This window comes from Oratosquilla oratoria, chromosome 10 (assembly GCF_046742065.1).
Source record: "Oratosquilla oratoria isolate Oo_2021 chromosome 10, ASM4674206v1, whole genome shotgun sequence".
Classification (NCBI taxonomy): Eukaryota; Metazoa; Arthropoda; class Malacostraca; order Stomatopoda; family Squillidae; genus Oratosquilla; species Oratosquilla oratoria.
In genome coordinates, this window is record NC_134786.1 from 65,623,375 (window position 1) to 65,646,800 (window position 23,426).

General features: G+C 40.1%; 1 protein-coding gene across 1 annotated transcript in view; it reads left to right on the forward strand.

Annotated features, from left to right (window-relative positions):
- Window positions 1-23,426, forward strand: part of LOC143029284 (glycine receptor subunit alpha-4-like) — a 1,034,091-nt gene that overhangs the window by 807,960 nt on the left and 202,705 nt on the right. The window contains exon 4 of the mRNA XM_076192019.1: window positions 6,948-7,116. Coding sequence (XP_076048134.1) covers window positions 6,948-7,116 — 169 coding nt within the window. The remainder of the gene's footprint in view (window positions 1-6,947; window positions 7,117-23,426) is intronic.

Here is a 23,426-nt window from a genome sequence, read left to right on the forward strand (position 1 = left end):
ATCGTGTTGCAAGATCATAGTTTCATGGTGATTCTTTGTGTTTTTAAAGAGGAAATATATTTACCGTGACAGACAACAAGAGTTGTGGATTTTCCAGTGAGTTATTTTATTTTTATTTTATTTCATTTTATTTTATATTTTTTCGTATTATCATATTTTTATTTATTTTATTTTGCTTTGTTTTGTTTTATGTTGTTTAGTTTTATTTTGTTTTATTTGATTGTATTATTTGATCTTATTTTTTATATTTCATTTTATCAATTTATTTGATCTCATTTTGCTGTATTTCTAATTCATTTTATTGCATTAGAATTATTTTTTTTTACGAAATTGCCATTTGTATTTCAGATATATATCCTCCATTCTGTTAATTATTTCGAGATATCATATCGACTGAAACCAGATCTGTTGGTTCAGATAAATTCGTCCGAAAAAAAAAAAAATGAAAATCATCGGAAAGAATCTTTCATTTCCCAGCTGTTCGAGCTATGAAGACCAACACTTAATTGGTCAATGACTTTTTCAACTCGTAGTTTTTTTTTTCATTCCAATATATATTTTTATTGATTAATTAATTTATTTCTTTTCTCCGACCTCAACGCCCAAATTATAATTTTCTGAATCTGATTCGGTTTAACGTCGCGAACTCCCTTCTATCAGAAGGCTATGACGGTGCCCCTTACAGAGGACTTTGTAGCGTGGAATTTTAATAAATCATAACCTTCTTCCAACTCGCTGCCGGTAGGGTTCGAACTGCCGTCATCTCGACCTCCGCCGCAAGTAGCGACGCTCTAATCCGCTTGGCCAGCGAGTTAGAGCAGTGGGCAGTGTGTCAGGTTTATTCTATTCTATTATTTTTTTATTTTAAATGTTTTTTCTTGGGGGGGAGGAGGGCCCGTCATTTTTTTTTTTATTCATTCGGGGGAACTAGATAGTCGGGGATGTGCGTTTCTCTCTCTCTCTCTCTCTCTCTCTCTCTCTCTCTCTCTCTCTCTCTCTCTCTCTCTCTCTCTCTCTCTCTCTCTTTATCTCTCTATTTCTCTTTCTCTTCCTGGTAGATGGGGGTGAGGGTGGAAGAATTGTGGGAGGAGTGAGAATGGGGGCAATTAGTTTGGGAGGAGGGAGAGTCTAGGAGGAAGTGTGGAAGGAGTGAGTGTGGGAGAAGGGAAAATGGGGATGAGGGAGAGGTGTGATAGGAGGAGGGGTGTGTGGGAGAATGCAAATGTGGGAGAAATAAATGTGTGGGGGGTGGGAGCGGGGGGGGGTTCCTAGTAAAGCTCAGAAGCAAGACCTGATAGCCCGAAGAGAAATTGCAAGCATTCATTCTGGCAATTTTCCTTTTGTCAATTGCAATCTGCGGCCTTGTTTCCCCCCAAAAAACACTTTCCCCCTCAAGGGGGGGAAACCAGAAAGAGTCTTGTGAGTTGTTGCCCCAAGTCGCCGGAGGGCTCTTATTGGCTGTCTGAAGGATGGGAGCGATTGTGGCTTATGACCGGGGCTTATGACTTGGGGTTCTGTAGGTCTTTTAGGGCTACAGATGGACGTTCTTAAAGGGCCTGTTGGTTTGCGTTACTAGCCCAAGTATGACTGGGGTTTTGTCACGGGTTTCTGTAGATCTTGTAGGGCTGTGAATGGACGTGTTTAAAGAGTTTGCAGGTCTGCTTTACGAGCCCAAGTATCTTTGGGGTTTTAAATAGGTCTCCGTGGGTGGGGGTGGGGTGGGGGTGGGGGTGGGGTCGCTTAGGGCTATAGATGGATGTCTTTCAAGGGCTTGTGGGTCTCTTGTATTAGCCCAACAATGGCTATTTTAAAGGGATTATAGTGAATAGAATTACTATGGTTGGATATATAGATAGCCATATTTGCGATGCTAAAGAAGCCCCAGGTAGATACTCCAAACACCCTAAAAGCACAGTGTGTGTGTGTGTGTGAGAGAGAGAGAGAAAGAGACAGAGAGAGAGAGAAAAAAAAAGAGAGAGAGAGGGGGGGAGAAAGAGAGAGATAGAGAGAGAATCACCATGGTCTCAGATTATGTGATTGACTCGTGGTGGACAGCTATTACCCTACCGGAAGAGAGCACACACACACACACACACACACACACACACACACACACACACACACACACACACACACACACACACACACACACACACACACACACACACACAGAAAATAGAATAAATGTAAACGTAACATTTCAAAATGGAGGGACCGTATCCCAGATTTTTTAAACAAAGATCCATGTGAAGAACTCTGACACTATTCAGATAGAGAAGTTTAACATTTCATCATATGCAGCGCCTTAAGTTTTTCATTCGCACAACACGAATCGTACACTCGAAGGCACGTGCACACACACACACACACACACACACACACACACACACACACACACACACACACACATACACAAGCACACATGGACGTGCGCGCGCGGTATCGCGCTCAACCAGAGACCCGAGTTCGAGCCTCGTCCAGGACTGAAAACTTCGGCATCGCCACACTGCGAGCCGGCATTACAACTCTGGTGGGCAAGAATTTTTTTATTTTCACGTCATGCCGTTTCCTTCCCGCGCTTCAAAACTTAAATTTTTGTTACCAGCTTCACCGTAAACTAGAAAATGTTGTCCATAAACGATAAACTGTTGTTTCTTTCCATTGGCGCCAAGGTCAGAACGCGGCGATAAGATTAAACTTGAAAGTTAAATAAATAAATAAAAGGAGATTTAACAACTCCCAGACTTGACCTCGTTTATGGTGGATGGTTGACCTTGAGAGGACTTGAATATAAAGATTAATGAAGAGAGAAAATGGAAAGAGAGTGACGAGGAGAGCCATGGGTGACGAGGAAAGAGGAGGGCAAGGCAGAGTTGGAGTAAGAGGGAGAAGGTGCTAGTGAGGAGCCTACGCCAGGAGGCGCTAAGTAGTATCTGCGGCCGAAGCCGTCACCTTTGCTCTATTATGCGCTTTAGGGGCTGTTAGGGGTCAGGTAATCAACTGTCACTGAGGAGAATTATATAGGTACCCCCACAAAATTTAAGAAAAAAAATTAACCTTTATATTATTGTTGCATATGAAAGACAACTTTATTAGAAACAAAATGCTTTTTAAATTTTTGAAATAGCTTGAAAAATAAGGGAGATACGATTTCTTGAATTATTTTCTTAGCTCGCATTTTTGGCTCGACTTTACCATAACAAAGTGTTAGAATTAAGGGTGGTAATTTGTAAAGATTTCGGTAAAGAAATACATTAACTCTAAACCACTGGTCCAATTTGATTAAAATTCGGAATACTTGAGTTTTATGGGTCAACAAATCACATGAGCATGTCAAAAATAATGTGAGACATCTCCATCATACCATATTTGCCTTTTCATGGCAACCATGAAGCTGTCGCTAAACGCCGACCGAAGTCGACCGACGCCGACCAAAACCACACAATGACGAGTTTTTGCTCAAATGCATAATTTATATACAAAAAATAGCACATGATTGCATTATTTGACCTATTTTCTTTAAAATGGATAATTTCCACGTAAAATGATTGAAGAGAAGTTATGTTTTTATCCTCTGAAAAATGATCAGCCGGCCACCAACGCCGGTTGATAATTTTGTAGAGGATAAAAACGTAACTTCTCTTCGATCATTCTACATGGAAATCACACATTTTAAAGAAAATAGGTCAAATAATGCAACCATATGCTATTTTTTATATATAAATTATGCATTTGAGCAAAAACCGTCATTGTGTGATTTTGGTCGTCAATGGTAATAGTAAACAAAATCGAACGCGAACTGGACGCATCAGATTCATGGGTGATATGGCTACATTCCGGGGATTTAAGCTCAATTATGATGTGATACACGATATTAAGCTTCTCATGTCCGGGAGAAAATAGGTTGATAAACTTGTTTATGTAACTTAAAATTATGTTTAGAGATTCCTTACCTTAATATTTTTACTCGGAAAACTATGTTGCCGAGTTTGACAACCAAATTTCCGTTTAAATCGCTGAATTTTTTTTTTCTATTTCAAGAATTAGCCTTACACTTGCAAAACAACAAGATAATTTGAATATCTTTCGCATGCGCTAAGCGCTGGAAGCATTCAAATTTAACCAAATAAAACCTAGTGGGCCGCAACATATGGCCATGAAAACAATACATGGTCGACGGTGGCGCCGCGCGTGGATTCGGGGGTACCTAAATTAGAGAGAAAAGCGGGAGAGAGAGGGGGGGAAGCTCATATATGAGCTCTGAGCTCTCTTCCGGGAGGGTAATAGCTATCGATCACGAGTCCAACACGTGATCCGAGGAGAGATGGAGAGGGAAGGAGAAAGAAAAAGAGAGAGAGAGCGCAAGAGAGTGAGAAGGGAGAGAGGAAAGGAGAGATAGAGGAAGAGAGAGAAAGAGACCCAAAGAGAATGAATTAGAATGAAAAAGAGCAAAAGGGAGGGAGAGAGAGGGAGACAGACAGACAGGCAGAGAGAGAGAAAATAGAAAAAACGAGTGTTTCTCCAAAAGCATGGGAACGAATGTCTTAAATATTCTATTGGAACTGATTGTGCGTTCGTAAAAGAAAATGGGAGAGAGAGAGAGAGAGAGAGAGAGAGAGAATGGTGCAAACAAGACAGCTGTTATGACATTTTAAGAGAGAGAAATACCTACCAATTGGGAAACTATAGCCTTAATGGTCCTCTACAGGACCGGGCTATCCCTTGAAGGACGATACTGCCCCTTTACTTCACAAAGGTGGCTTAGTCCGGAATTGGCGAGGTTGTATGTATAGTGAGATTTTTATTTGATTTATTTATTCATTTATTTATTTATTTATTTGTTTATTTATCTATTGTATGTTGGAATGGCTGTGGTTAAGAATGAAGTCTGAAATCAGTGTGATAAGTTCATTCATACTGAATAATCAGTGGGGAAGATGTCTTGCTCAACAGTGTGTGTACATGTGTGTTTTTCTTCATATTTTGGTATTTTTTATGTGTGTGTTTGTATTGTGCTTGTACTTGTGTGTGTGTGTGTATTTGTATTATTGTTTGTTTTTATTCTATGTTTGTGTGTGTTCGTACGTATGTTTTATTCATGTGGGTTTGTATTGTGTTTGTTTTTTGTGTGTATTGTTATGTTTGTTTTGTTTCTTCTTTGTGTGTGTGTGTGTGTGTGTGTGTGTGTGTGTGTGTGTGTGTGTGTGTCTTCTTTCGCTTAAATTATGTACCCAACTAAGATTCTAGAAAAGAGGATCTAACTGTGACATTTTTATTTTTTCATTAACGCACAGGAGAACCAGTAGAACGGATCCATGTCAGAATGCCCCTGGTCATTATCTCACATTCAGTATCCCATTGATCAAAATCCCACATGATGTCGGTCAAAAAACCCACATAATGAGTAAGGCTTGATATAATATTTTTAGAACTATAACACAGCTCATATGGGATTTTGAATTTGGGATTTGGAGTGTGGGATTTTGGCAAGTGGTATTGATTTTTTATACACAAAAACGATTTAGAACATTTTAATTCTCACGGTAATTTTCATTTTTCTTCTAATTATTCCTTTCATCTTTGGTATGAAACTGAATATGTGTGTCATCATGAAACAGAATTAGTAATTAAAGATACAGCAATTCTTTGTCTTCATTAAGTTTTCAGATTGTATCATAATTGCTCGTTTGATTATTTGGTCAAATTTATATATACTAATGATGTGTTTCATTTCCGTAGTGTAACAGGTTTAAAAAAAAAAAATCGAAATGGTGTCATAATTATCTGTTTGATCATATTGCTAAGTTTATATGTCTTCATGTTTCATTTTTATATTTTATTTATTCTTTTCAAATGGTGTCATAATTGCTTGTTTGAGCCGGGAATGGATCAGACTTGAACGAGGGTCTAAACTACTTGGCTCCCACGTTAACGACCTCCATAGGCAGATGTGTGTGCATACCTCACCCAGTAATGGCCAATTAAACATGGAATTACTACATTAATGTCCCCTTGCATATGCCAACTGGCCCTTCCAAGGTATCTTGAGAATAATAATGACCTTGACCTAGAATGATAACGACCGTAGCTGACCTTGAATTGGTCTGACCTTGTCTTTACATGACCTGGAATGAAAATGATCTTTGTCTCCCTTAACCTGACCTTAGATTTACTCTAAATACACACTAGAATAATAATGACTTGACTTGGAGAAGTAACGACCTTGAAATTACCTAAGACCTCTACTTTCATAACCTGCTGGGGTAATTACCGTTGCCTCCCTTGATATGACCTCAGATTTATATGTACTTTCTAAGGTCCCTAGAATGATAATGACCTTCACTTGGACAAATAACGACCTTGAAATGACTTAACCTTAAACCCCTACTTCTCACAACCTAGAATGACCAGACCTTCAAATAAATTACCTAAGCTTGGATCTCCATTTTCTTTGACCTTGAAGAGACTCTCTCTCTCTCTCTCTCTCTCTCTCTCTCTCTCTCTCTCTCTCTCTCTCTCTCTCTCTCTCTCTCTCTCTCTCTCTCTCCCTCTCTCTTAACTGACCTTATATTGAGATACCTGTGACCTCTCTTCAGTTCCCATGTCCCAGAATATTAAGAATAATGACTTACCCCGACATTGAATTGATCTGAACTTTAATTTAATGGCCCAAGCTTAGATCTCCATTTTACTTTATCTTTGTCACCTCTTCCTCTAACCTTAAACTGATATTCATACTCCGTGACCTGTCTTCAGGTGACTTATTGTAACCTTGATGACCTAAGCCAATCTCAAGTTGACCTGACCTTGAATTGAGTGACTTCATCCTTGAACACTATTACTCCGTGACCTAGAATAACCATGATGACCTAAACCAAACTCGACTTGACCTGACCTTAAATCGAATGACCTCATCCTTGACCTTTTTTTTCTCTCTTTATTTCCAGGGTTGGGAGTTCGAGCAACGCGGACGGCCCTCTAAAGTTCGAAGACATTCTGCCCGAGAACCCGAGGGATTACGACAAAATGGCGCCCCCGAGGGACGTGGGTCAAGCCACCATCGTCTATTTCCACGTCACCGTCATGAGTCTCGACTCGATTGACGAAAGCTCCATGGTGAGTGAGCAAATTATCGTTTTATTTGGCGTTTGTTTATTTGCTAATAAGCTATTTGCTTGTTTATGAGAAAGGTGGAAGTGGGGAAACACGGGTCTTGATCCGATTATTGAGTTTATTCCTGACCGGTTTCGCTTTGCAGTAGCTTCCTCTGAAGAAGCTACTGTAAAGCGAAACCGGTCAGGAATAAACTCAATCATCGGATCAAGACCCGTGTTTCCCCACTTTCACCTTTCTTATAATTGTCCCAATGTCTCAATATTTGGTTGTTTCTATAATGACCAAACATATGAGCGGTTATTTCTTTATTTCTTTATTTATTTAGTGGGTGAGAATTTATTTTTATTTTGTTTCCTTCTATTTTTCGTTTGTTAATTTGTCTTTTAAGCTATGTGCATGTTTCTAGGGTGATGAAGCAAGTTAGCGTTTTATTTATTTATTTTTTTGTCTACTTATTAGTCTATAATCACTTTATTTTATCATTTATATATTTCATTCATCTACTTAGTTATCTATATGTTTATTCATTTATTTAGCTATTCATTCATTTTTTTTTTTAATTATCCTCATGTTTTAGTTATGTATTGCTTCTGATCCAGGCAGTGGGCGGGGGACAAGATGGGCCCATCAACCAAGAGGAGCTAAAAAGAAAAGGGTGAAAGCAAAAGAGTGTTCGATGGGTGGGTCCATGTCTTGGCTGGCTACCCTCCTTATATGGGGGAAGAAACCTTTTGGTATAAAGTATAGATCGATAGGGTACTTCAGGAACTTAGTGTTCGACAATTTAGTCTTACCCGGAAGATTCAGAACGTAAGTAGAAAATTGACAAGTGTAGAATCTGTTAACATATTCAAAAATATTTGTTTGAAAGAAGACCTGCTGCCGAATTTCGGACTGGTGAGGTTGTGATATGGTCTTCGTAGGGTCTACTAGGGCTTCTGATCGTCGTCAAGAAAGGCTCTCCCGTTTTAAAAGAGACAGACAGACAAATTAATCAAACAGACACAAAACGCACGCGCACACACACACACACACAAACACACACACACACACACACACACACACACACACACACACACACACACACATACACACACACACACACACACACAATGAGGGAGAGATAGATAGAGACAGTGAGGGAGAGAGTGAGGAAGAGAGAGAGAGAGAGAGAGAGAGAGAGAGAGAGAGAGAGAGAGAGAGAGAGAGAGAGAGAGAGAGAGAGAGAGGGAGACAAACACACACACACACACACACACACACACACACACACACACACACACACACACACACACACACACACACACACACACACACACACACACACACACACACAAACACACAAACACACACACACACACACACACACACACACACACACACAGGGAGAGATAGAGACAGAGAGGGAGGGAGGGAAGAAGAGAGAGAGAGAGAGAGGCAGACACCAACACACTCAGAGAGAGAGAGACACACACACAGAGGGAGACAAACACACACACACACACACACACACACACACACACACACACGTACACGCACACGCACACACACAGACACACACACATACACAGAGAGAGAGAGACGTAAAGGGAGACACAGAAAGAGAGGGAGAGGCAGATACACACACACATACACACACAAAGAGAGGGAGAGAGAGAGAATCAAATAAGAATGAAGCTTGACATAAACCCTTTGTGCATTGCACCACACATTGTGAACAAAAGATGTGCTGAAACAAAAGTTTGAACCATTGTTGCCCGAGGCGATCTGATGTACAAAAGGGATCGTTTTGCTCTGCTAAATGTTTGCAGACTCGACTGCATTCGCAACCAACCTTCCTCGTTATTCGTCATCCGCAAACTAGAGCAAAAAAATGTATATTTAAAGTTGGAACACTATGGTCACCACTGTTTTTTTTATGATTCGTTGAACGTTTTGTTGAAATGCTGAAACAAAGAATATAGGTGAGCGACGCCCCTAGACTTTTCACCATGTATGCTCTGTGTGAGTGTGTGTGTGTGTGAGTGTGTGTGTGTGTGTATTATATATATATATGTATATATATATATATATATATATATATGTATATATATATATACATATATGTATATATACATATATATGTGTATATATATGTATATATATACATATATATATGTGTATATATACATATATGTATATATATATATATATATATGTATGTATATATATATATATATGTATGTATATATATATATACATATATATATATATGTATGTATGTATACATATATGTATATATATATGTATATATATATATATATATATATATATATATATATATATATATATGTATCACCGGTGGAAAATATAGAAACATATTCATATTCCATAACTAATACCACAGTGGGAGTAGAAGAAAAGTGTGGAGAGGGGTTGTCTAAATATTTCGACTGCTCACTACAGTCCTCTTCAGTAGTACAAAGAGGGAGGAAGATGCTATCTTGAAATAGCAAACTCTTACAAGAAAGAGATTCGGGAAAGGTACATCGACGACTACCCTTACTTAGTAGTGACCCGAGAATCATGTGGTGTGGGGTCAGGAGGAAGATTCCTGTTGACAATACGTGTGACTATAATTCTGGATATGATGTCTGAAGACCACTGCATGTTTGATATAGATATAATAGGATATTACCACAACATGAATATATCAAAGGGGCAGTGGTCTCCGGACATCATATCCGGACTTATGGTCACGCATGTTGTCAACAGGCATCTTTCCCCCTGATTTGCTGGTTTTATGTTTTTCTTTACAACTTGTAGACAGTAAGTACTTTCGTATATTACATATTCAGACTATATTACATCTGAAGATGTAATATACGAAAGTACTTACTGTCTACACGTTTCCCTTCTCCTGTGGTTATTTTGCATTTTTGAAATTTTGTTTTTGTATATATATATATATATATATATATATATGTATATATATATATATGTATATATATATATATACTGTATATATATATATATATAAATATATATATACATATAACATATATATATACATATATTATGTGTATATATATATATATATATGTATATATATATACTGTATATATATATGTATATATATATATATACTGTATATATATATGTATATATATATATATATATATATACATACATATATATATATATATATATATATACACACATTTTTTCTTTTTGCCAGTGGTACCAGTTGTTGATTATTTATATGATTATTTCACATTTTGTTTGGTGAACCCATTGTTTAATAGTATTTGTGTTTATGTTTCTTGGTCAACTAAACAAAATATAGAAGTGAGGTAATTCACATATTTTCCATGACCTTACATGACCTGAAAGTCATGTCTTGATGACGTCACTTTCCCTGGCAATGACCTTGATTAGAACTGTTTCCCGATAGAAACGGCCTTCCTGGTTGGCACTCTACAGTGACATTTCCCTTTGTAATAGTTTAAAGGTGGTGAAATATCAAAATCATGCTATGGAACGTAGGTGTTATATGTCTAATGTTAATAATATCAACCAAAATAATAGATTCTTTACATTAAAACAAACCTCTAGCAATTCTGGTAACGAGGTAACAAGCAAGTTGAATTTTTTTTTTTTTTTCATGTTCGTTTCTACCCTCAAACTCGGGCAGTATAATGAGTCTGACGTTTGTCCACTGTGTTATTACTGAAAAAGCCCTGCTGGGAGAAATGTTAGATATCCTGGATCCCATACTCTGCTCTTGGTCTCTCTGTTACATTGCTGATGCAGTCGTTGCTTCTTTTTACTCCTCGGCACTCAAAAGATAATTCCATCGTCTTGGTACCACAATGATGGGTGTCAGGTACTTCAAAGTCTTCTCAAAATTTTGACGGAGTTGGTGCAAAAGAGAGATGGAAAGTTAGATGGGGCGAAGGGAGAGAGGGAAAAATGAGAGAAGGAGGAAGGGAGGGAGGGAGGCAAAGAGGGAAGGAAGGGAGGAGGAGGGAGGGAGGGAGGGATGGTTGGAAGGGGAGGAGGGAGAGAAGGGAGGAGGAAAGAGGGGGAATGGAAGGGTTGAGGGACTTAGAGAGGAAAAGAGTCAGGAAGGGAGGTATGGAAGGAAGTAGGGAGGGATAGAGGGAGAATGGAAATTTGATTATGTTCAGGAAAAAGGAAACATTGACCCTCCGAACTTGTGAGTACCTTTCCATCTTCTTTCATATATGTGTATATATATATATATATATATATATATATATATATATATATGTATGTATTTGCAGAAACCACTTGGAAAATATTTTCCAAGTGGTTTCTTCAAGTATTGTTGTCACGTGTGCTTAGTGATTTGTTTTGCATATATATATATATATATATATATATATATATATATATATATATATATGAACATGTATATATATATACAGTATATATATATATATATATATATATATATATATATATATATATATATATATATTCAATTTTGAAATCAAATTCCCGTTCAGGTTCCAAGGAAAGTGACCCAGAAATGATTTTAAGCTGATGGGCTCGATATTTTTTTCCGTGTTTCAAATTTATCACCTGGGAGGTAATTTTTCAGCATGTCATCAAGATGTCATTTGGAATAGATTGCTCTTGGCAAATCCCATGAAATGCCTCTAGGTTTTGTGTTTTCAATGGGAATTCCATTACCTGTACGTCATGCCAGGTCCAGAACCTATGTTTTTTGATTGATGAGAGATTTGGTTGTTCGTATGTCATTACAGAAATCATTTCATCAAACTTCACTTTATGTTTGGTGTTCTCATCATTAAAGGAGTGTCCTTGGCCTAAAATATTAGTTATGTGTAAGCACAGAATTTGTAACCCTATCAATCAATCAATCAGTCAATAAGAACATAAGAATAGAGGAGACTTTAAAAGATCATAAGACCTATACTAAGTAGTTCCATGTCTCTTACCACCTGCCATCCCATGAAGTTATCTCATATTCTCTTAAAACAACCAATTGTTTCAGCGCTTACTGCATGGCTACTAAGTCTGTTCCATTCGTTAACTACTCTGGTGGTAAACCAGTTCTTGCCTATTTCCTTCTCAAGCCTAAACCGTCCATCCAACAGTCCGTTGCCCCAGGTCTCTCTTGACCCACGGCCTCCAGGTCACCGCCAACGGCTAACGGGCGGATCCATATGTCACTCAGGGGAAAATACTGTGTTGTTGTCAAGGGATTACTGTAGGACGTGTTTAGTGGCTTTTGTGTCGTGGTTGCGTCTGGGACACATTGATTCTGTGGCCAGGATTCTTTGGGCCAACAAATAAATGTTGAATGATTCTGGGATAGGTAAAGGGTTTTTTGGAATGTATATGTATGTGTGCATGTATGTAATATGTGTTATATATGTGTGTATGTAATGTATTTATGTAGTACATGTATGTATATATATATATATATATATATACTGTATATATATATATATATATATATATATATATATATATATATGTATGTATGTTTGTATGTAGTACATGTATGTATGTGTATATGTAATGTATGTATGGGTCTGATGTAATGTTACTTATGTAGTCCATGTATGTGTGTCTGTGATGTATGTTAAATACGTACTATATGTATTTATGAAATACATGTACGTATGTGTATATGTAATGTAGGTATGTATGTATGTGATGTATGTTATATATGTATATACGCAGGTACATATGTAATACATGTACGTATGTATATATGTAATGTATGTAGGTATTTATGTGATACATATATTTAAGTATATATGTAATGTATGTATGTATGTATATGATTGTGTTGGTAACAAATGCTAAATGTATCACAACCAGTTCTTCAGCCCTTTAATTGGCGAGCCGTCTCCCCCCAGGTGAATAAAATCTCCTGGCGGCAATTAGAATAGAATTTATAATTCGGTTTGGCGAGGGTCAACCGAGGTCATTCTTGATTGATGGTTTATTCGGTTTAAAGTCGCGAACTCCCTCTATCAGGAGGCTTGAACGGTTCCCTTTACAAAGGACATTGTAGCTTGGAATTTAAAAACATTCCCTTGGTGCAACTCGCTGTTGGCGCGTTTCGAACTGCCGTCACCTCGACCTCCGCCGCAAATAGTGACGCTCTAACCCGCTCGTGAGGATCTAACCAAAATAAAGATAATTCTTGTATTTCCTTTTTATTTTGGTACCTTAAGGATAGAAGCGTCGGTAATGAAATATAATTACATCTTGCCCTTTTGTCTGAACTGCTTGTTGGTAAAGTACCCTTTAAAGCCGGTTGCTGTTAAAATATTATGAAAAGATAAATATATGAACAATTTCGGGCCGTTGATACCCCCACTATAAAAGAAACAAATGAAGCTGTTAATTAAGGTAACTGGTCTGGTAATCTTGGTTTAATACGGTTCCCGTTTTAAGGAGTCATAATAAACTACCCAGAAGCCCTTGACATGAATTTTACAACACTCATGAACTGTTTATTATCTCATCGAAGGAGGAGGCCCAAGGAAATGAAGAAGTTCCTCGAAAAGGGTCATTCTGAGGTCCTCCTAAGGTCCTCCTATTCCCTTGGCGTGCTCCGTTGCCCCTGGTCTCTCTCTCGCCAAATACCCGCGACCTTTAGGTAACCGCCAACGGCCACAGGGCGGGGTCTGTAAAGCATTCAGGGAAGATGTGTTGTTGTCTAGGGGTATGTGACGGCACACTAGGCATTTCTCGCTAGCATGCTGCTTGGTTTTGCTACTTCGGTTGAGTAGAAACGGCTTCGGTTACTTTTTTTTTTTTTTTTCCCAAAGTCAAATTACTCTTGGGTCATATAGTGAGAAGCTGAGTGACGAATTAAGAGAAGTCAAACCTAAAATACGAATGTTAGACACATTGTTGATGTGGTCTTACCGAAGTCTAGAATATGGTAACCGAAGTCGTTTCTACTCAAACGAAGCAGCATAAGCAAGTAGTATGCTAGCCTAGTGTGCTGCTGCCTTTAGTGTGGTTACAGTTTGAATCTGTGGCTAGGCTTATTCTGTATTAGTATTTTTTCAGTCCTAGATGGCGTCCTGAATGCAATCGTGCCACCTTGTGAATATAAGTCGCTGTTCACACTAGCGGTTTGAACCGCGGCGGTTCAGTTATAGTGTAAGTTAATGGAGGCATCATCACACAACCTCGCAGTTTTTCATTGACTATGCGGTACCGCCGCGGTTTCCGCGCGGTTCAAACCGCTAGTGTGAACAGGGCCTTAGTGTGTTAGAATTAGTAGAATGAAGTTATGGAGTGGAAAATGTTATGGACCAAAATGTCTCCTGTCGGCAGGGTCCTCCTTTGTGTCGTCTACGCGTCACACGTCACTGTACTGTAGATGTAATGACAGAAACCCGAAAGATCTACAATAACTTCAGTGCTACAGAGGCCGCGTTTCAGCTGAATGAAATAACCTGGTGCATTCAGAATTTGATCGAGTTTTATCTTCTTTGGTCATGAACTGTCTTAAGGGTTTTGCCAAAGTATGTCATTTTATTGAAATATTTAGTGATGTTAATGGTGGTGTTAGACTTGGTGATAGCAATGACAAGAATTGGTTTATTGGTGGTGATGGCTGTTTCCATGGTAACTGTAATCATGTTATTGTAACGATGGTAGTAGTCAATGTAACGATGTTCATTACGGCCAAAGTTACATGAAAGGTGGCGACCTCATTAATATTTCGCCCAGGGAGCGGGACTGTGTGTCATAATAAGATGGGGATCCTTCGAGGGGAGGAAAAAAAAAAAAAAAAAAAAAAAAAAATGGCCCTTCGGAAACTTTCCAGCGAATCTTGCTCAGAGAGTTGCCAAGAGTGTCACATATATGAAATGCCGATTTATGGGCCAGACGCGAGTCCCATCGTTTCCGACCGACTCAAGAATGCTCGGAGAGTAAGGGCGTTGGCATGGAGGAGGCAAAATCGCTCCCCAGGTATACTGAGGCGCTGAAGGGGTTATCACACTGGGCAATTTTTCCTTCCACATCCTACCTCCAACCTCCATTTGAATAACTAGAATATGACTTCGCTTAAAGAAATCTAGACTTCTCTAAGAACATTTCAACAAGTCTAACATTCGTATAGGTTTACAATCTCTTAGTTTATCATTCGGCTTTACTATGTATGACAGAAAGATTATTTGATATTTGGAAATTTGAAAAATAGGATATTGTAACCGAAGTCGTTTCTACTCAAACGAACTCTCAACTGTCGACGCTGTTGAAGCCCGTGGAAGCCTAGTATGATAGCCCCTTGAGCAAGAGCTAAGACGAGTTAATCAGGGACCTTGAAGGGCTAAGTAAGCAATCTGTTTTGAAGGACAACCAGTATCAAGGGCTTAAGCGGAATGTAAACAAAGGGGCAGAAGCTTTTGGAAGCCTCAGCGAGTGTCTTCTGATCCAGCACGTGTATTTTTGTCCTCGAAGTACTAAAGTTCTTCACACACGCGATACCGGAGAGCAGTGTTTGGGTAAGAAGGAATTTGTATCTATTAGTGATTGAATAGGCATGGGGAGGTGTAGTTGGAGTTAAACGGATAGTTTTGAGGATAGTGAGCCGTTATTATGTAGTAGTAGTTAGTAAATAGCGCTGATGACTTAGACGAGAATAGAATAGTTATGTTGTATGAATAGTTGTTTTATGAATATTAGGAATTGAATGGGTAGTATTGAGGATAGTGAGTGAATATTGGATAATAGGAGTTGAATAGTTAGCGTTGATGATTTAGACGAGAATAGAATATTTATGTTGTATGAATAGTTGTTTTATGAATATTAGGAATTGAATCGATAGTTTTGAGGATATTGAGTGATTATTGGATAGTAGAAGTTGAATACTTAGCATTGAATAGAATAGTTATGTTGTATGAATAGTTGTTTTATGAATATTAGGAATTGAATGGATAGTTTTAAGGATAGTGAGTGATTATTGGATAGTAGGAGTTGAATAGTTAGCGTTGATGACTGACGTACAGTAGTAGAAACATGGAAATGTTGGAATAGTGTATGGGTGGTTGCATTTGGGTGGATGGTGGATTTTTTTTTTATATCAGATGAGAATGAAGGGAAACGTCAAGAGAGGAAAGGTAGATGAAGGGAACTAGGTCGCATTAGTTATTGCCAAACACTAGCCACACTATCCATAAACCTTAAAGACAAACTACAGCCACCATAGCTACTACCACCACTGATACAACTACCATCACCTCCACCATCACCACCACCATTACCACCACCATCACCACCACCACAACCACTGTCATCACTGTCACAGCCACAAGTGTACAAAAACAATGCCACAAACACCACCACAGCCGACACCATCACCATAACCTCCACAACTACCACAACCATAACCATCACAACCACAACAACCACAACCACAACAATCACAACCACTACATCTTCCCCAGCAATCCTGCTACGTTCTCCACCGAGGACACCCTCTCTGGCTGCGTCTTCATGCGCGAACATCAGCGCGACCCAAGTAATCTTGTCAAAACTCGCTTAACCTCTTCGGGCGAGCTGGAGGGGGACGCGGCAGATACTCGTCGAAGTCATCAGCGAGCAGAGGGCGTAGTCGACCGTGGAGGGAGAGATGACTGTTTTTACGAGTCTCCGGGAGAAGTTCCACTTGGTCGACCATACTGCGCTATCGTAATAGGGACTCGTTTTTGTGGAGGATGTTTTTGTTGCATACATACATACATACACACACACATACATACACACATACATATATACACACACATATATATATATATATATATATATATATATATATATATATATATATATATATACATATGTATGCGTTGTGTGTGTGTGTGTTGTGTCATTATGACATTTGGAAATAAACTCTCCTACTGGGACTTGAACCCTTACCTTAGCGTCTTATAATAAGCAAGCCGCGGGGTCGATAATAATGATGATGGTGGTTATTCCAGGTAGTGCAATGTAGTTCAGTTCGAAGCTATATATATATATATATATATATATATATATATATATAATATATATATATATATAATATATATATATATATATATATATATATATATATATATATTGTTGGAAAGTCAGGTGATGATGATGGTGGTAGTGGTGGTGGGAAAAATCAACGGAAAAGGTAATACTACGAAAATCACCTAAAGAGAGAGCGGTAGAGAGGGAGGGAAGGGAGTGGGAAAGAGAGAGAGGGAGGAAGAGAAAGAGAGAGAGCGAGGGAGGAAAGAGAGGAAGGGGAAGAAAGACAAACAAACGGAGAGAGAGAAAGAGAAAGAAAGACTGAGAACGAGACTGAGACTGAGCCTTGGCACAGCTTTTCATGATCTTAAAGGGGAATTGATAACATTTGAATCGAGACCATTTTCGCACTTAACGCTTGCTGGACGAGAAGTAATGGCCTCTTGCTGCCAGGACGCAGATCTAATCTCGGAATAAGTAGAAAATTATCGCCAGACGCGTAGTCGCTGTAAAGAACAGACGTCTCTCTGGGCCTTTGCAATGAAATAGAGTTTGAAGCTGTTATATTTATCTGAATAAACGCGTGAATGATACAATTTAGTGTTTGGCAAACGGTTTATGTTTATCTTAATGAACGCGTGAATGATATGATTTAGTGTTTGGCAAATGGCCGTTTTGTTTGTTTGATCAGTTCCCTGTTTGTGTGCGTGTTTGTTTGTTTTTCTATTAATTAATTTTATGAATAAATTTATTTGGTCATTTCCTTACTATTTTATCATATACGTATATGTACATATATGTGTATACGTACATATATATGCATTAATTTATTAATTTTTATAATAATTTTTATTCTTATTTGTTTATTTATTTGATTTCTATTCTTATCTTTATTTGTTCTCATTTATTTATTAATTTATGTATTTCTTTATTTATTGATTTGCTTATTATAATTTTTTCTAATCCGGCCTCTTCATTGACCAAAAGGTTTCTTGCCATTGTAATCTATTGTGGCGACGCGGTAGCCCAGTGGATACCGTGTGGAACTAGCGAGCACGTGGTTGTGAGTTCGATTCCCGGGACCCGCCGCGGGCTATGTCTGTTGGTTCCCGACACTTCTAACCAGTCGGGGAGGCGACCCATCATCGGAAAAAAAAGCGGCTTGTCGCATCTGACTGGGCTTGCCTTACCATGGGTTTTCTCACCACCTCGTCGGAGTGTTTTATATATATATATATATATATATATATATATATATATATATATATATATATATTATATATATATATATATATATATATATATATATGTATATATATATATATATATATATATATATATATATATATATATATATATATATATATATATATATATATATATACACCCACACAGATCCCTCTTGAATACCTCCTCACATACTAATACACACTGGCCCCCTTTGCAAAGAAAAGAAAACTCTATCAATACCTTGCAGCGACTCGGCAGAAAGGATAGAGATAGGGAGTAGGTAAAGTGCTCCACATTTGTTGGAGACCGTGATAAGGTGAGGAGCCTACGCTGAGTATCTGCGGCCGAAGCCGTCGCCTTTGTCCTATGATGCGCTTTGGGGACTGTTGGTGTTAGGTAACAAACTTTCATTGCCGGGAATCGGAGATGAGTGCGGGATTCGAACCCGCAATTAAGTGAATACGAGGCCAGCACGCTTTCGTTTAAGCCACCAGTGATAGAAGACAGGGAGAAGAACGTCCTAGGAAAGAGGTAGGAGGAGAGATGACAGGGTTGGGGAGTGAGGAAGTTGAAGGGTAAAAGATAGAAGGAAAGGAAAAAGAAAGAGAAGTAGAAGATAGAAGAAAAGGAAGAAGAGAGAGAAGGAGAAGATAGAAGAAAAGGAAGAAGAGAGAGAAGGTAGAAGAAAAGGAAGAAGAGAGAGAAGGAGAAGATAGAAGAAAAGGAAGAAGAGAGAGAAGATAGAAGAAAAGGAAGAAGAGAGAGAAGTAGAAGATAGAAGAAAAGGAATAAGAGAGAGATGGAGAAAATAAAAGAAAAGGAAGAAGAGAGAAGATAGAAGAAAAGGAAGAAGAGAGAAAAGTAGAAGATAGAAGAAAAGGAATAAGAGAGAGAGAAGGAGAAGATAGAAGAAAAGGAAGAAGAGAGAGAAGCAGAAGATAGAAGAAAAGGAAGAAGAGAGGGAAGGAGAAGATAGAAGAAAAGGAAGAAGAGAGAGAAGGAGAAGAACAGAATAAAGAGGAGGAAGAGGACGAGGGTTGAGAGGAGCAGCTTGAGCGGGAATAAGAGGTGGAGGACGAGGAGGAGGAGGAGGAGGAGGAGAGGTTGGGAGAGTGAGGAGGACTAAGAAGTGGAGGAGTAGTAGAGGAGAATAAAAAGAAAGAGAAATACCAGAGAGGAGAATTAGGGGAGGAGGAGGAGCAGTGTCAGGAGGAAGAAAGAGAAAGAAAGGATAGGGTTAGAAGACGCAGGAGGAACAGGTAGAGGAAGAGGAGAAGGGGAAGAGTGAGGAGGAAGAGAAGATGGAAGAGTTGGAGGAGGATAGGAAGAATAAAAAGGAGGAAGAGGAGAATCCACAGTAGAAAGGAGAGAAGAAGCCTTTGGAAGGGAAGAAGAGTCTGAAGAAAAGGAGAAGAGTGAGAAGGAGAAAAAGGGAAAGATGAAGTGGTCGTGGGAAATAATAAGAAGGAAGAGGGAGAGGATGAACCACAGAAAAGAGGACAGAGGAAACCTCTGCAAAGGAAGAAGAGTCTGAAGAAAGGAAGTGTGGGGATAAGATGTTGTGGAAAGAGTCTACGGAGAAAAAGAGAGAGAGAGAGAGAGAAAGAGAGAGGTAAGATACAAAGAACCATGTAAAAGGTTCTGAATAAAAGATGTGGCTTTGGGAGAAAAGCTTCTGCGCATTTGGATGGAATGCTTTCAGGAAGAAAAGAATAGCCTTGGAATGAATAATGAAATCTAAGAAAGCCAGAAGGTTCATATTTAGAAGAACGTAGAAGAAGACAAGAAATTTCGAAGATGGGAAGATGTAGGCACTGACAGAGAATGGATGAAGGTGATAAGCCTACGCCAGGGGGCGCTGAGTAGCTGGGGCCGAAGTCGTCACTTTTGTCCTATGCTCTTTGAGAACTGTTGTGGCAGGTCACAGTTACTGCTGGGAGTTGGAGAGAAGTGCGGGATTCGAACGTACAAGTAAGCGAATGCGAGACCAGCACGCTATCGAGGAGGTTTGATCTAATGTAGTCCAAGTTAAGATGTCCTTGGGTGACGATACAAGAATCAAAGAGTTAAAGAAGGAGAGTGAGATGGTGGTCTATTGGTCTCAGGGGATAAGAAAGAGTCTGAAAGACGTTACACACAAGACCCTCTCTCTCTCTCTCTCTCTCTCTCTCTCTCTCTCTCTCTCTCTCTCTCTCTCTCTCTCTCTCTCTCTCTCTCTCTCTCTCTCTCTCTCTCTCTCTCTCTCTCTCTCTCTCTCTCTCTCTCTCTCTCTCTGTCACTTTTTTTTGAGGTAGCGCACGGAGGATCTGGTAGATTTCATGGAGTGTCCAAAGAGTCGGGGTATGGAAGTTCTGGAAGAATCTGGAAGTACAAGAGTCCAAAAGATGAGGTCCGAGAGGAGTAGTGGAGGCCTGGGATTGGATGAGGGAGTGAAAGGGAGTCTGAGGGGGAGTGTGCAACCCTGAGGAGGGATTTTTAGTTCTAACGAGGGATTGCGCACCTAATGAGGGATCGAAACCTGAGGCTAGCCGTGGATGGCCGAATCATAGGAGGGATTGGTTGGACCCGAGTGAACGAACGTGGTAGAGTCTATGGAAGGGAGAGGTGAAACCCAACGGAGAGAAAGAGAGAGAGAGAGAGAGAGAGAGAGAAAAGGCGGGGGGACGAACGTGGTTGGGTCTACGGAAGGGAGAGTTGGGTACCAACAGAGAGAGAGATAGATAGAGAGAAGGCGGGGGACGAACGTGGATACCAACAAAGAGAGAGAGGAGAGAGAGAGAGAGAGAGAGAGAGAGAGAGAGAGAGAGAACGAGGAAGAGAGAGAGAAGGCGGGGGATGAACGTGGTTGGGTCTACGGAAGGGAGAGTTGGGTACCAACAGAGAGAGAGATAGAGAGAAGGCGGGGGACGAACGTGGTAGGGTCTGCAAAGGGGAGAATTGGCTACCAACAGAGAGAGAGAGGGGGAGGATGAATGGAGGGAGAGTGTGAGAGGGAGGGAGAGAGAAAGAAAGAGGGAGGGAGGGAGGGAGTGTGAGAGAGAAGGGACGGGAAAGAACGTGGTAGGGTCTATGAAAGGGAGAGGTGTGTCCAAACAAAAAATGAAGTTTTTCGTTAAGAACGAAAAAAGTCTCTGATGTGAGGAGCGAAATGGGAAGCGGATTAAGGAAAAAATGATAATGATCTTTATACAGTGCAAGGGTCGCCATGGAAAAGGATATAACACCCTAACGGCAGTAGGAAGGAAAGTAAAAGTATCATCAGGCATGGAAGGGGCTACCATAAGAATGAAGGAGACCGCAAGAGACCATATGGCCTGCACTAGGCAGTTCCTTGTCTCTTACCACCCGTCATCCCTATCCATAAAATGATCTCATCTCTTAAAACAATTTAAATCCATTACTACGAGTTCTGCCCTGTTGTCTTAATATGATGACCTTGCCTGCATCACCCTTGATAAAGCCACTGACCCATTTGGATACCTCTGTTAGATCGCCCCGCACTCTGCGTCTTTCCAGAGAGTGGAAGCGAAGGTGCCTGAGCCTGTCTTCGTATAGTAAATAAGCCCTTGTATATAAGTTTAACTTTCTTTAAGATTGATCAAAGGCGTTGATTAACTAGGGACAGCTACCTCAGTGATGCGATGAATTATGAAAAGAAGAACGAAAAAAATAGAAAAAAAGCACTAAGCTCTTGTAATAAGCGATAAATTCCGTTAAAACCGTTATGACGTCAAAACTCGTTTGAATTTGAAAAAAAAAAGTTTTCTGCTCATAATAAGTGAACGCACTTATCCAAAGAAGCTTGTTGAAGAGGTTAGGCAACATACTGGCCTTGGAAAACTGGGTCAGGAAGTGGAGTATGCTAAGAAGGATATAAATAAAGAATTTAGGTGATGGCACAAGAATGTTGATGGAATGAGAGAGAGAGAACGGGAAGAGAATGCGATGGGGAGAAAGAAAACGGGAAGAGAGTGGGATGGGAAGAGAGAGGACGGAAAGAGAGTGGGATGGGGAGAGAGAGGACTGGAAGAGACGGGGATGGGGAGAGAGAGGATGTGAAGACAGTGGGATGGGGAGAGAGAGAGAGAGAGAGGACGGGAAGAGAGTGAGACGGAGAGGGAGTGGGACGGGGAAGGAGAGGAGGGAAAGAGAGTGGGGTGGAGAGAGGACGGGAAGGGAGTGGGATGGGGTGAGAGAGGACGGGAAGAGAGTGGGACAGGGAGAGAGAGGTCTGGAAGAGAGTGGGATGGGAAGGGAGTGTGATGGAGAGAGAGAGGACGGGAAGAGAGTGGGGTGGGGAGAGGGAGGTCTGGAAGAGAGTGGGATGGGGAGAGAGAGATGACGGGAAGGGAGTGGGATGGAGAGAGAGAGGACGGGAAGAGAGTGGGGCGGAGAGAGGGAGGTCTGGAAGAGAGTGGGATGGGGAGAGAGAGAGGACCGGAAGGGAGTGGGATGGGGAGAGAGAGGACGGGAAGAGAGTGGGATGGGGAGAGAGAGGACGGGAAGAGAGTGGTCTGTAGAGATGACGGGAAGAGAGTGGAACGGAGGGAAAGAGGACGGAAAGAGAGTGGGACAGGAAGACAGTGGGATCAAGAGAAGGGGAGACGAAAAGGGAGTTGGGAAGAAGGGGCGGGAGTATGAGGGAGTTGGGGGAAAGGGAGCGAAGTATAGGGAAATAAGGTATAAGGAATTTAAGGGAGTTGGGAGGAAGGAGAGGGAGTATTAGGGATTGAGGAGTAAGAACAATAAAACATGAGAGATTTAAGGGAGTTCTGAGCAACGTACAAGGGAACAGGAAGAAAGGGAGTTACATATAATGGAATTGGGAGGAAGGGAGGAAAATATAATGAAATAAGGGGAAAAGGATAAAAAAATGAGGAAATGAAGAGGGAGTAAAGTATCATAAATTGGGAGGAAGAGGGATCTATATACATATGATGGGGAGAAGAACGAAGGATGAGGGAGGGAGTGGGAGGTGGTGACGGATGAGTTGTGGGGGTTTGGGGGGAGGGGCAGTCGAGCCCTGAGGCGACGGAAGGAATAGTATGGGGAGAATGTGGGCGGAAGACTAG